At 37.8% G+C, this 15000-nt stretch overlaps 1 protein-coding gene across 2 annotated transcripts in view; it reads right to left on the bottom strand.

The window, feature by feature from the left end:
- The window catches only part of LOC138016939 (N(4)-(Beta-N-acetylglucosaminyl)-L-asparaginase-like), a 232764-nt gene that overhangs the window by 128529 nt on the left and 89235 nt on the right, over nucleotides 1-15000 (bottom strand). For both annotated transcript variants that reach the window (XM_068864124.1, XM_068864123.1), the window contains exon 6: nucleotides 5385-5436. In XM_068864124.1, coding sequence (XP_068720225.1) covers nucleotides 5385-5436 — 52 coding nt within the window. The remainder of the gene's footprint in view (nucleotides 1-5384; nucleotides 5437-15000) is intronic.

The raw sequence follows: 15000 nt of genomic DNA, 5'->3' as shown, positions 1-15000 counted from the left end.
CAATTAATGAAAGGTTCACTAATAAGTGGCCAAAATTCTTTTGTAAAATATTGAACTGGAATAGACCATTTTACAGTTGTGGCTAAGTTACATGTACCAGGCCTAGCAATGGAAGCGAGGCTGCCGGTGACCCTGTTTTGATACAAACCTTCATGCTTTTGTAATGTTAATATGGACTAATTAGCGTTACAACAACACAATTTACATGATAAAAGAAGTGAGGTCTGTATCAATGCAAGGTCACCGGCACCCTCGCAGCCATTCATAGGCTTGGTCGCTGAGCAAACAACTGTAAAATGGCCTATTCCGTCATTTCCTGGAGCTTTGTTGTTTTGAAAACTTTCCAAAACTTTGGCACTTTCTTCAAAAGTTATTTTGCCTTCACATGAAAGCATTTGCTGTTGTGTTAGTCGAGGAATATTTAAATTATTCAAGAAAAGTTCCGTTGCTTGCAGGTTATCTGCATTGTTATTCTTGCTTGTACTATATAATTTTTGATAAAAAAGTTTTTCTTTGCATAGTACGTGAAAGGGGTCAGTCATGATCAAACCACACACTTTCAATTTCCGCTCATGTTTTTTAAAATGGTTTTTTTTCTCCAAATTAAGAAAGTATTTTGTGCTCTTGTCATGTCACCATGTTCCCACCAACATGCCCGTGCTCAGATAGTGATACCTTGAATTTTATCTTCATAAACTAGTAATAGCTATCGCTAAGTGCCAATAAACCAGTCAATATAATACACATTTTGCAGATTTAATTGTATCAGAGTTCCAAGACACCCACCATTAGTTGTAATTTTTTTTTCGAAAGTACTGCAACTTAATGTATCTAGTTAACAATAAGACAATAATAGACATTACACACTTTGTATCTCCAACAACAATGTAAATGTCGATGTGTTTTGCAATAATATGGAAAGTACTAGCTGCTGTAAATTTTTGAACGGCCGTAATTTTAACAGGAATATACAATAATTAAGTTGAATAAAATCAGTGCAATGAAAAAAAATCGCAAAGCGTTTTCAGACTTTTCAACGTGGAACATGTAACAGGGAATCAAACTCTCTCGCAAAGGAAACTTGTTTCACTTGTATAATTTTTATTTTGCAAGATACAGGCATGAATTACAAGTGAAATTGATTGTTTAATTGTGTACTTTGCAGACAACATACCTTCTTTGAAAATTAAATTAAGTTGTTCACAACTCAATGGTTACAAAACGAAAAACAAACTGCTCTACTCGCCGGCCAAAATCCGAAATTCACAACAGCGGCCGATAAGTTCGAAAATAAACATTTAAAGAGCACTCAAAGCAAGTGTACACAACACAATGGTCAGGGAAATTGGAAAAAATTGTTTTCACTCACCTCTGAACACAAGATCGTCATTAGTGGGGTGCGTCATGCAAGTTTGGCTAATGACATCACACATCAAAACACGCACTTTCACTGGTCCCTACTAAATTTCCAGGGAACCTTACATTACACTACGTAGCCTTACATTACACTTTTCACAGCACAATCGAGAATTTTTCTGCCTGCTGCACTACTTAGCGCGGCATTAACCTGGCCGCCTCGCGTCTTCGTTCGGCTTGCTCTTTGCCAATAAGTTCTAATTCTTCCGTGGATTGATAGGACAATTAAAATTTCCTCCAAGGATTATATTGTCTTCCTCATCCAAATTTTCATTGTGTAGGATCATTCATAAACCGTTTAAAAAATCCACAGTGTCCATATCCTTATTTGGTGCATAAATATTGATTAATACATACATTTTGTCTTTAATCTGTGCCTTCAGAATCACAAAACGTCCTGCGGGATCTAAGATTTTTGAATGAATAATACAATCAGCTCCTTTATTAAAGAGAATGGCGACTTTGCGTGAATTTGGGTTTCCATGCAACAGGATAATCTCTCTTCCCATTCATTTTTCCATTGTCTTTCGGAATCTTTTTTTGAGTGCGTTTCTGCAAAAATATAAAATCCGCCTTTTGTTTACGACACCAAGTGTATAACATTCTCCTTTTCCGAAAGTTATTTATTCCACTCACATTCAGAGAGACCAATTTACAAGTATCCAATAACATTTAGGTTCCACTGAATTTTAAATAGCCGAGATTGCAGGAGCGAATCAGAAAGGCAAATGATGCATCCTTACAAAAAAGAACATAATGCAATAGTGAAAGGAAGTTCAGTCCAACGGGCTGTGCACCTGGGATCAAAAACGAAAGATATATGATCGAATAACATTAGCTATACGTATCATATCGGTGTGAAAATATAACAGGTGAAAGTTACCAAAACGTAGACTAATTAGACAACAATAAGCCAGAAAAAAATCTAAACACACTGAAAAACTGACAACGAATATTAAGCCATACTAAAAAATACTAATGATCTTTTATTTGATAGAGATGCTACAAATTCTTTCAAGATTGTTTCAAGCAAAACTAATGTTTTGGTTTGGGCAGGACTTCATCACTCTGTGCCATCATATCTAAAAACACACACCAGTGTTTGTTTGATGATTGAAAACATAGACTTTGATGTGTTACAAAAAAGAGCTAAGGATTACTAAGCATTAATCAAAAGTAGAAAAGCCCAGTTTCCAAAAATTTCCCAACATCTGAGACAAGCTTTTAATTTATCACAACATCACTTAAAAAAGATCTTTCGCCTGCCTCATAAAGTGTCGTTTGAATCTTATATAAAAGCATTTCCATGCAAAGTCCTTTATTCGATACTCTTTACAAACACAAAGTTATGTAAGATAGGTTACATCTCAGATGATAATTGTTCATTCTGTAAATCGGAATCACAAACCCTCTATCATGTCCTTTTTTATTGCAGTCATGTATAACGTTTTTGGAAGACTTTGAAAACTATTTCTATTCAATGACATAAGAATTCTTCCATGTAACTTTGCAAGATGTCATGATCGGAATACTATGTGCAAAACGCCCTTTACTGGATTATTTGTTGCTTATTGCTTTTTTATATGGGGTTGCAGAAGAAATCAGTCATTACCAAACATTAAACAAAGGGCTAAAATTAAATACGAATCAGAAAAGTTTATAGGTGTTAAAACCAATATTATTGCATGGACAAATTTAATAAGAAGTGGGCCCTGTGCCTAGACAACATTCTAAATTGTTTGTAAGTGTGTTTATTAAAAACCGACTGTGCGCTTGCGTTTCTTATTAATGGAATGATATACGTATTGTGGATTATTATTATTATTATTATTATTATTATTATTATTATTATTATTATTATTATCATTATTTCTATTTGTATTATTATTTTATAATTTAATTAATTTTTTTTTTTTTTGGGGGGGGGGGCGGTTGGTTTTATGTAATAGCATACAGTACTGTGAGAAAGTAATGATAGCGAAATTCGTCGAATTTCGTGCTTTGTTCTCAACGAAATTTCGGTGAAATTTCGTCGAACTTTCACTTCGGAGACATGCGAAATTTCCTGTAGGTTGAGTGAAATTTCGAAAGGTCTAACGAAATTTCACCGAATTTTCGGTCCGGAGAAGTGCGAAATTTTGTTTTGCTTTGGCAAAATTTCCGAAAGCGTAATGAAATTTCGCCGAATCTTCGCTCTGAAGGTGTGCAAAATTTCGAAAGGAGAGACGAAATTTCGTTTTGCCAGAGAGAGCTACAGTAAGTTTCGACGTTGGTAGTGTGATGGCTGCCCTGATCTTGGCCTACAGATGTAGGTCTTGAACATAAATACCCATGTATCATATCATATTTCACAGTTTTCGAATTGTCGTTAACTGCGAAAAGTTCGTAGTTATGAGAACATGGAACGACCTGCAACCACCTCAAAAGATTCAACAACCACTCACAAACAGTCGAATGCCTCTTTAAACAAGCGAGATGACAATACGTCACGCATATGAAATACGTGACCTGAATAAAACCTCCAGCTCCCCCTTGGATCTTATTGTGAACCACAATCAACCACGAGAAACGTCGAGGTAAAATAATAATAATGTTGTCGAGGTGGTTGTTCAATTTTTTGAGGTGGTTGTAAGTCATTCCATGTTTTAGTAACTACAGCGAACAGTGTATTTCGGTAATATTGTCTGAACACATTCTGCATTTTGTGACCCTCGTGTAATGACCACAAATGGTGAACGAAATTTCGATCTCCAAACGAGATTTTCGTTCGCAATTTCGCTCACACAAACAAAGTGTTGGAAATGTCGTTTGAAATTTCGCTCCCAATATTGCTCCCATTTCACTACCACTAACGAAATTTCGAACGAATTTTGTAGCGTAAGCGAATTTGCCAAGTGAAATTTCGCACATCTGCACGAAATTTCGTTAATGGTGAAACAATAGAGGCCAGCGAAATTTCGCCGAAAATTCGTTCTCCTCGAAATTTCGCAGATTTACGTAGAATTTCGTCGCAATTCGACGAAATTCGCTATCATTACTTTTGCACAGTACTGTAAGTATAAGTATTTCATTGTTAGTATTGTCAGTATTGTGTAAGTTTAGTACTAGGTACAGTGTAGCACTGTATGTATGTATGTATATTAATAAGTATTGTAAGTATTGTTTTTCTTAAATAAAACATTATCTGATTTCCTCGGAAAAAGAAAAAAAACACCAAAGGAGACAGAAGGAGTCGCCTAGTGCAGCCCTTCGGATATGTTAATTTTAGTTAAGTTACTTTCAGATGTTGCAAAAGTGGAAGTTTGTTCCCAAGACATCGGCAAAAATGCAGGACCTTCAAGTGGAAGTGTGGTTTGCTGACGAAAACAAGTTTCAGAAGCAAGGAAATGGGTATATCTTGCCCCAAATCCAGAGTGGGAGAGATTCCTCTTAAAAATGGCTTATTGGATGAATAGTTGCAGACTTTTTGAGAAACAAATTTGCCATCTAGAAAATAAATTCACATATCCCGGCCAATGCCCCTCCCTTCATTTTCTCTTGAAGTTTGCAAGGGCTGTTCAAGACCCTGGGTCTCTCCTTTTCACATGTTGGTACCAATTTCAGCCTCACCAAAATTCAAAATCTTTGTAGTGTATAATTCTGTTACGGATTTGCTTGTATGAGTTGATTGTTGCCAATCTGCTTTTGAAGCCCTGATTGTTCATTTGGTTGCAATTTGAATCTAAATTTACCCTTGCACATTGGAAGATCAAACCTATGCTACATCTGTACAAAAAAGATCAAAGAAATAGGAGAGTTTCTCACGGTCAGTCATTTTTCCCCTTTTGCAGTCCCACATACCACATTCCATTTATCGGTAAGCCTCCAATATGAAAGGACTGGACTTTGTGCTATAGTAGCTTTTTTCCCACTTGTGACAAGATGGCGAGAAAGAATACCATAGCAAATTTATCTTGCAAACGAATTACCTTCCAACAGTTTGGCTGACAATTCCTCTTTTTCCAATCTTTCCACATCTGTCTAAGAATAGATTAAAACACAGCAAAAAAACGATAAAGTCAGAACAAAATTAATCTAATAAAAATATATTCCACAATGATAGCTTCCAAGTAAGAAGGTATTGGGTATCATTACCTCTAATGAAGGGTTGATTTTTCCTACAATGTTTTACTGATTGAGTAACAGACCTGGGGATTACCACTACCCAATTGCAATCAGCATGAAACAAAAGTGAAGTGGCTACTGGGAAAAACGTCACAGTGAGGAAATATCTATTTCAATCAGTAGTTCCAGCTATATATCTATATATATCTATATATCTCCATTGCCGTTTTAGTTCAACGTTTCTATGACCATTGCTTTTCTTGAAAACTGTATTTTTTTGCTGTACTTGAAATGACATTCTGATTTATTTTCACAGGGAGTGAATGTGAACCTTGAGCAACATAATGTGATGTAATTTAGCTAACTGTTATTTTACCTTAACTGTATTCCGTAGAGGAATTGGTCAGAGTCTTAACTGCACTAGTGTACTGCTGTACACTAAATATGTAAATGATAAGAAATATAACGTTACCTTGGATTTTGAAGCCTGAGAGTTAAGTTGGAGAAGAATTGAAAGGAAAAAAGTAAGGAAGTGAGATCAAGAAACTGTTGGAAGAAGAATTACCATTCATTGCTAAAAACCATTAGCAAAACAGCTGGAAGAATCATTGGAAAACACTTTCTCAAACGGCTGGATATTGAGAAGGAAGAGAAGCTGGTAGAATAATAATAGGGGAAACTTTGACACCAAGAAGAAGAGCAAGGCAGAAAGTTTAAAGGAACAAGTTGTTAACAAACCTATTCTGAAGCTGATGTCTGGACAGCAAACATGTAAGAAGTGAAGGAACTGAACTGTATTCAAGTGCACTGTAAATATTCTAAATATCTTAGTTTTAGTTGAAATTTGAAAACGATCTCTGGCTAAAATGATTGAAAACGTTACGAGCTTTCGACTGCCCGAACTGCAGTCTTAGATGGGTGAAATGAATGATAAGAAAGCGATGAGAAATTTTGAATAAAAAGCGTGAATTGCAAAATAATAAAAATGTAAATGATTATGAATGTTTGTTAAAACAGAATGATGTATTGCCCAGGTAACGGGCAAGAATTGTTATCTGCGTTAATGCATTAGGTGTCACTCTGGTATGCCACGCTTCTAATGTTTTTCTGGTTCTAAAAGTGCCTTTGTCACTAATTGACGTGTTGTCAAAATCAATGGCGTGGTTGTTGGACCAGGCATGATTAGCAATTCTAGATCCTCTCGCTGCAGTTTTGGTGTTTCTCAAATGTTCTTTTTTTTCGCGTGTTAAAAGCTCTGCCAGTTTCCCCAATATAACACCACAAACAATTTGTAAGGGAATTTTATACATGATGTTGGTCTGCAATTCCATCGAAGGTCAAAATTTTGGAGCTGGGAACTGTTGTTGTAGAGTGGTAAATGGTTTGTTTATAACCGCGACATTGTGTTTTTTGAGGACACGTGTCAAAGGTTAAGTTACTCCTTTGATGTAAGGAAGAGAAGCGAAAAACTTGCGTGGCTTGGTTGGTTCAATCATCTTGAAAAACATTCCAACAAGTTCCTCTGGGGATACAATTGTTGTTGAGGATTGTTTGTTTTAGCCTGTATGTTTTTGTATGAACTTAGATGCATAACTGTTGGACTCCAGAACTGCATGAACATAGTTTAGTTCCCGCTTTTTTCCTTGGGATGAATTGGGTAGATTTAGAGCTCTGTGCAGGAGAGTTGATGCTGTGCTGACCTTGTGTTGACTGTCGTGATGGGAATTAAAATCTACGCATCTGTCTGTTTGGGTGGGTTTCCTGTAAACATCAACAACGATGACTCCATTTCTATGGGAGACCAGAGTGTCGATGGTAGATGAGATGTTTGTGTCAATTGAACTTAATGTGACATGGAAGGCTGAGACGTCATCTTTTCCAATGATGCAAAAACTATCGTCAACGTACCTTTTCCAAATTTTGGGGGGAATGGATGAATTACTGATTGCAGACTCTTCTTCCATGCAAAGATTGGCCACAACAGGGTTAACAGGACTGCCCATCGCACAGCCATGGACTTGTTTGTAAATTCTGTCATTGAACATAAAACAGTTGATGGACAAGGTGAATTGAAGAAGTTTAGTGATGTCATCAATGTCCAAGTTTGTCCTCGAGGAAAGAGTGGCATCTTGTTCAAGTTTCTTTTTATGTACTCACACGCATTATCTACAGGGATTGTGGTGAACAGTGACACAACATCAAAAGAGACCAAAACTTCATTATCATCAATCTCGATATCAGATATTACTTTGGAAAACCACAAGGAGTTGGCAACAGAGTATCCGTTACGATTTTGAAGCGGAGAAAGGATATCCGTTAGAAATTTGGATGTGTTGTAGAGTGTTGAACCAATACAGGTGACAATGGGCCTCAGAGGGTTCCCTTCTTTATGGTGCTTAACAGAACCTGAATCATTTAAGCCAGAGATCTTTTTAAATTTCAACTATGTCTCACCCTGGCTGCAGCCCTTCAATATTTTTACATAGCTTAGTTTTAGTTCGTAATTAGTCGTAATTTCTAGGGGTTTTTTACTGGGTTGCCGTATGGCAATCCAGTCGGAAAATGGGTAGATTTCTCCGTTTTATTTATTTTATTTTTTTCCATGTTGGTAAAAGTCTTGCCTGTCACTCCCCTGCTAAGTGGTGTCTTTGTGCATAGAGCCCTGCTGCGTGTATTCGTATTTTCTTAGGATCGAGAGGGTAGTGGGAAATGCGTAGATTTCTCTGCTGGACACATTATAACGATGAACTTAACCGGCAATGGCGTCAAAAGTCGTAGCCCGGATGGCATTTTAGTGGATCTTTGAACAAAATATACCCTTATGAAGCTCAATAATGGCAAATCAATTGGATACTGAACAAGACAGGCAACAACGTCAACAACAATCTGTCGCCCGTCGAGCCGCCTTTTACCAAGTGAGCTGTTATGTAGAACACTGAAGATTCGCAGGGCAGCGATAACAGTGAATTCAAAGACTAGACCAGGTGGATTGAATGGAATTTCAAGCGTTAAAATCGCTGAAAAGGTAAGATTATTGTCGAAGCGATGCCGCAATTGCGTGTCTTCACCACATGTTCCTTTGATCTCACATTATTGTGTTTTCCGTCAAAATATTCGCTTGTTTTCGCTTTCACTCGAACATATTTACCTTTATTACATGTCCAGTGACTAGTTTTATCCTCTGGGATGAATTTTCCGTCGAAAAATCGGTTATTTGGGCGGTCAGTGTAAACCGCAGACTGCAGACTGCAGACCGGGGATAACATACAGACAGAGTAAAATAAATATTAATAATAAAAAAACGAGTCATAAGGATAAAATAAAGATTGTTTGAAAGACAATCCTGTTTTACATCTGTCAACAACTCACATTATCATGACTTGCAGGTCGCTGCACCTTTTGGGGATGCGATCGTATGCGTTGAAATCATCTGTGGTTTGTTTTTGCTCTTCCAGATGCATTGCAATGTTCCAAATTATTTGTCACACCGGTACATCGAGGGAAATTGATCGAAAAACCAACAATTATTACTTCGAATACCTGAATAATCTCGGTTGCCTTTTTTCGGTGCAACAAAATGCACAAAGAATTTTATGTATTCCGAGCAATTAGGACGCTGGGATTTCATTGGTTAAGCTATGCGTGATAACCCCTAGGGAGAGGTTATAATTGAAAATTACATCTTCCAGATGCAAAACAAACGAACTTGTGAACTAAAGGATAAACATAATGTACACGAAAGCGAATGAAAGGATCCTAATAAGAAATTTTTACACCTCAGTCATACTGGCTTAAGCCGACTGAATTGAAACGTTAAAATGGTTGCAAAATCCATGTTATCTCTGTCTTTTGTAATTGGTATTGTAGCCATGCGTGTCAAAATAAATTGAGTTATTGGGTAATTACTCGATTACTTTGTTCAGTGCAACAAAATGGACAGTTGAATTACGGGGTGGTGACTTCTTTGCCTAAAAGCAACTCACTTAACGAAACTATCCTTTTTCCAACAACAACAAGGATTCATACAGCTTCAATTCTTACAGAGTTCGATGAAAATCCAGATTTAAAACATGTGGTGGGGCAACCAAAGCGATGGGAGCTGTGTTGGGGTTTCAGTGTGAAAGTACAAACGGCTACTAACACTCATAACTCTTTTTTCATTATTATTTTATTAACCCGCAGTCTGCAGTCTGCAGTCTGCATTTTACCCTCAGACTGCAGTCTGCGTTTTACAATGACCGGTTATTTGGGTGGTTTTTGGCAAGAGGTTAATTATTCGTAATGCGATTGCTTCCGTTGCCATTAGCAATGGGTCGCAAATTTGACACTTTTATCGCATTATCACATTACGCATTGAATCCACGTTATCTATTATTCTTAAAAATCTAAAAATAGTCGTGCCTCATCAGTTTTCGGTCGAATTTATGTCCGAGAAAGCAGATAAACCAAATTTTGCCTGGAAAACATATTTTACTGTTATTTTTCTTAAATTTTTTCGTTCAACTTTCACGTTTATAAAATGTTTCAGTTGTCTGTAAATAAGTTATATTCTGTTGGAAAGCTTATTTTCTTAGGTTTAAAATGATGTATTTTTTTCCCCTAGCTTTAAATATTTTTTGAGAAAAAAAAAATTTTTTTGGCAATGGCTGATTTGCCGCGGTTTTCTCGCGGTTGGGAAAGTAGGAAAAAGAGTTAGGCCGGTAGCCAGGTTTTTAACCTCAGAAAAGGATCTGTTTCGTTGTACGAACGTGTGAGGACCTGTGAGCCAAAGGGCCTCTGCTGGTATGACTTCTGGGCGACCCCTTAATAACTTCTTACTAACCAAGCGCAAGGGCCGTACTGCCAGGGAAATATTGGCCCAAGGTCGTGGCAGTACAGACCGAGCGCAGCGAGGTCTGTACAAAAACGACCCAGGGCCAATATTCCCCAGTACGGCTCGAGCTAGCTCGGTTAGTAAGTAGTTTATTATATGGTTTTTCAATTACCTTTTGCCTTGTTTTTGCAAGCCCGTAATCGGCCTGTGGGCCAGTCACAATTAGCCAATCAGAGCACGCGTTATATCGGCTACAAACCCCAACACGAAAAAAATTGGCTGGAACGCTGCACGTACCACAGGCAACCCAGTGTACCCTCACGGAGGGTCTAGCAACAGTTTCAAAATTTTCAGTTTCTTCATATTTTGCCCAAATAAACCCTTTAGTGAGTTATTTTCGAAAACACAATTGAAATATCCCAGCGCCCTTTAGTTTTTTCAAAATTGAGGAAAGTTCGAAAATCGCCGTTTTGGCCTCTTGCAGGCGTTCAAAATAAAGTAAAATTGTGCATTTTCTTTTCGACGCACAGCTAAATTCGTGAACGTCTACCAATGAACTTTTAGCAAATCATAACAGCATTAAATGGTCTTTCTAAACCAGTAGTTTCATTTCGAAAAGCTATTAAATTTTTCATATTAATTTATTATAACCCATTGACACCTAAACCGGCCGTAACCGGCCGCGCGCGATGACCCCTGAAATACCTAAACCGGCCAAAACTGGCCGTACAAAATGGCGTCTTGATTGGAGTTGATCTTAGGCCTCTATCCAGTCTCCCTTAGGAAATCTAAATTTTTTGTTGTTATGGAGATTTAGTAGGATAATTGACCAATCATTTGCCGTGTTGTGAGCATATTTTGACAGCTGATAAGAGACCCCACAAGGGCTGGCTTTTTGCCCTTTCGATCGCGCGATCAAATTACGCGAAAACAACAGCCGATGCGCCAGATAGCGCACCGAACGATGGGGATATTCATGCTTTTTTTTTCGGATTCGGAGGATCTAGGGATCTAAGGGATCTTATAATATTCAAGTTCCAGAGTTCGTGGCAGCCACTGCTTGGTATTTCGTTTTAGATAATCATAATGAATGAAATATTTTTCTTAGTTTTCATTGGAGATGATCTATGGGAATTAATGGTAAACAAAACGAGTAGGTATGCCTGTCAAAAACTGTTAAAACCCCCGAGCGCATTACCTTTTTTCATGGAGTAAGCCGCGCAGAATTAAAGGCCTTCGTAGCAATTAACGTCATAATGGACATTGATTTGCTCCCAAATTTAGCTTTATATTGATCAACCGATGGATTTTTTGCAAATAACAAGTTTTTGTCCTAAAATAAATTGGTAATCGAAGGAATTTTCACCTTCGGCATACCTCGGAAGATCAGTGTCTTCAACAAATAAATCAATCCGATCGTGCGTTTATATTCCGTAAATGCGAGAATACCTCCAGCGATTTTCTCTGTTGGTTTTCTTGTGTTTTGTAAGTTATCTTTCAGTGAAAGTTTTCGAAAGAGCACTTTTGTACACAATTTGACCTTGTTTGTTCTCTCATGAAACATGATAGTGATCAATTAACTAAATTAATCTTGCGGTTTTGTGCACGTGTATTTCGACAAACAGAAAGCTCCTCGTGAAATTTTGTTTCAGCAGCGGCGTTTGGGCATAATTTTTGCACTTATACCTGCAAGAAAACAAAGCGATTGGAATAAATTTCAAGAAATTTTTATCCATTGAGTGGTTAGACTTAACTGTAAATTGCACAAGGCATATTTTGAGTTATAATATATATTTTTCAAGCGCTTTGCTTAGTTAGCGATCAAAAACTTTCTTGATTGCTTAACGCGCGCTGCTTCGAAAATTCTACCTTTACATTTTCAGTTGAGCCTTAGGACGTGTTTTCAATCACTTTTTATCATCTGGAAGTTCACTGTTTCTTCTTCAATGTGAACTTAATTCTAGAACTCAGTATCTTGTGTACATTTACTGCGCATATGTTTTATTTTTAACGCTCACTTTCCACTGCAAAACCTCGAAAATTTTCCAAGTTTCTTACACATCACACACACGGCACACGAATTTTTCAATGGGGACTACCCTTGTCGAAGCACTTTTGCAAATGAACAAATTTTAGCTAACTTCTAATCAATAGAAAGCCCACCGGTACAATGGTTGCAATGGTCTTTGAGCTTATACTTTGTATTGTGTTCAGTGAAAATTTTATCCGCGGCCTGACAAAAGTGTCCCATTGAGAGACGAAAACATATGGTACAAGTCCGCGCCTTCACATTCTAAATGAAGGACGCTTTCCTCATCGTTCTTGAGAACTTCATTAAAAGCGTTGACCTCAATGCTGACGTTTCTTAATGTTTAATGCTAAAAATCCTTGAACTGCGAATTATTCTTTGGTAAAAGATTTTTTTTTTTACAGAGCGATCAGGATATGCCCTGCAGAAGTGTAATATTTTAACAACACTAAATAAACGGTAAACTGTATTAATGCATAATGCAATTATCGCCGACCGCATGCAAGAAGCCGTACAACAAAGATAATCCGGTATTTTGTCCGGTCACCATTATTTTACTCACGGAAAGTAGAAATAATTCAATTTTCATTCTTGTTCATTTGCAGCTGACTGGCTGAATTACAAAATTGCTCTTTAAAATGTAGATATATAACTATCTATTATTTCAATAAATACAATTTAAAACAATCTAAAAAAAGAAAACGTAAGGTATTCAAAATGTTCACTAACACCAACCAGGACAAAGAAGACGTCCCACCTGGCCATGCCGGTGGATACTATATCATCCACACATGGACAGGATGAACGAATTCTTTGCCCGTTTGGTGGGGGCGACCGGGGCTTTATATTTATGCTTATTCCTAAGATTATAGTTGTTGATATTTTCCATTGGTAGTATTTGCCTTAATTATGGCTCTTGCTTGTTGCTATTGATTGGAAAAATCGGTCACACAATTGTTGATGGTGTACTTCTACAGTTGACAGTCCTTACTTATCTAATCCTGCTATATAATCATATCCGGGCAATATAATTGAAATGGCTCTCTTTTCAACTCGTGTGTAATAATATTACCATATCGTATATGATTGACGTGTAATTTTATATACGGATGTAAGTACATAAAATTACCCTCTTGTATGATTCGAACCAGATTAATAAATCCTTGAGCTGATCAACACATACAGTTTAGTCGTTGCCGTTCTTTCTTAAACCAAGTTTATTACATGGTGTCAGAAGTGGCCTATCATGGAACACATGAGGCCTATCGGACCTTTAAGATTGGACGGAAACATTGCCAAAAATTGGCGCAAGTGGAAGCAGCCCTGGGTGCTCTAAGCTAAAGCCAGTGGAGTAGATTCCAAAGTTGAGGAAACTCAATGCACAGTCTTCTTACACACAATCGGGAAAGAGGCTCTCGAAGTGTATGATACCTTCACCTTCTCAGAGGAAGAGGTGAATAAGATAGAACCCCTTGTGGCGAAGTTCGAGGCGTACTGCTCACCGAAAAAGAACGTTACATATGAACGCTATCTTTTCTTTTTGTGTACGCAAAATAGCCGGACAATTGACGCCTTCGTAACTGATCTTCGCATGAAGGCAAAGACCTGCGAGTTTGGAACTCTTCACAATAGTCGTATCAAGGACAGGAGTGTATGTGGAATAGACAACAACAGTGTAAGGGAGCGGCTACTACGCAACACAGAGCTTACACAGTTGCAATTAACACCGTGCGAGCCGCAGAAACGAGTAAAACTCAGATAGAAACCCTGACTAACGCAGCCTTAGAAGCAGGCCGAAAACAAAAGCCTCCACTAAGAAAACAGCCCCCAAAACTAACAGAGCAGAAACAGAGTAAAAAACCATGTGGTCGTTGTGGCTCTCACCACAAACCAAGAGAATGTAAAGCATTTTGTACCACATGCCATAGATGTCAAGGCAAAAATCATTTTGCCCACATGTGCTTCACCAAAAGCCCAAATTCTAACCACCAAAAGCTTCACAAGGTCGGGCAACAATCGGACACCTGAACAGACGAAGATCTCTTCCTTGGAGAGGTAGAGTCATCACAGAAAGACAAGAATGAACTGTTCACAAATTTAAACGTGAATGATGAAAACATCTGTTTCAAAATAGATACAGGTGCACAACGCAACGTTATTCCGGAACATGCTTTTGAAAAACTAAGAAAAAAGCCAAGTCTGCAGACAACCAAAGTCACGTTGACGGCCTATGGTGGGGTACGCGTCCCTATAAAAGGAACATGCACCATGAAAATCAAGCACAATGACCAAAATATTGATGTCAAAGTTTTCGTGGTCACTGTTGACAAAGCTCAGCCTTAATTGGTCTACAAACATGCCGAGATCTCGAACTGATTAGTATCAACAACAATGTGAGTGCAGTAATAGCTAAAGAAACTGAAATCCTCGACGAATATCAAGATGTATTCGCCGGACTCGGTTTGGTGGATGGCGAATTTCACATCGAGCTACGTGATGATGCCAAGCCCACTATACACCCGCCAAGAAAAATTCCCCTGAGCCTTATGCCGAAACTCCAGAAAACATTGGAACAGATGACAGAAATGGGAGTCATTAGTAAAGTCAACAAAGCAACTTACTGGGTTAATAGCCTGGT

Source organism: Montipora capricornis, chromosome 9 (genome assembly GCF_036669925.1).
Source record: "Montipora capricornis isolate CH-2021 chromosome 9, ASM3666992v2, whole genome shotgun sequence".
NCBI lineage: Eukaryota > Metazoa > Cnidaria > Anthozoa > Scleractinia > Acroporidae > Montipora > Montipora capricornis.
Note: the sequence above shows the minus strand (reverse complement) of the source record. Positions and strands in the feature narration are given on the sequence as shown.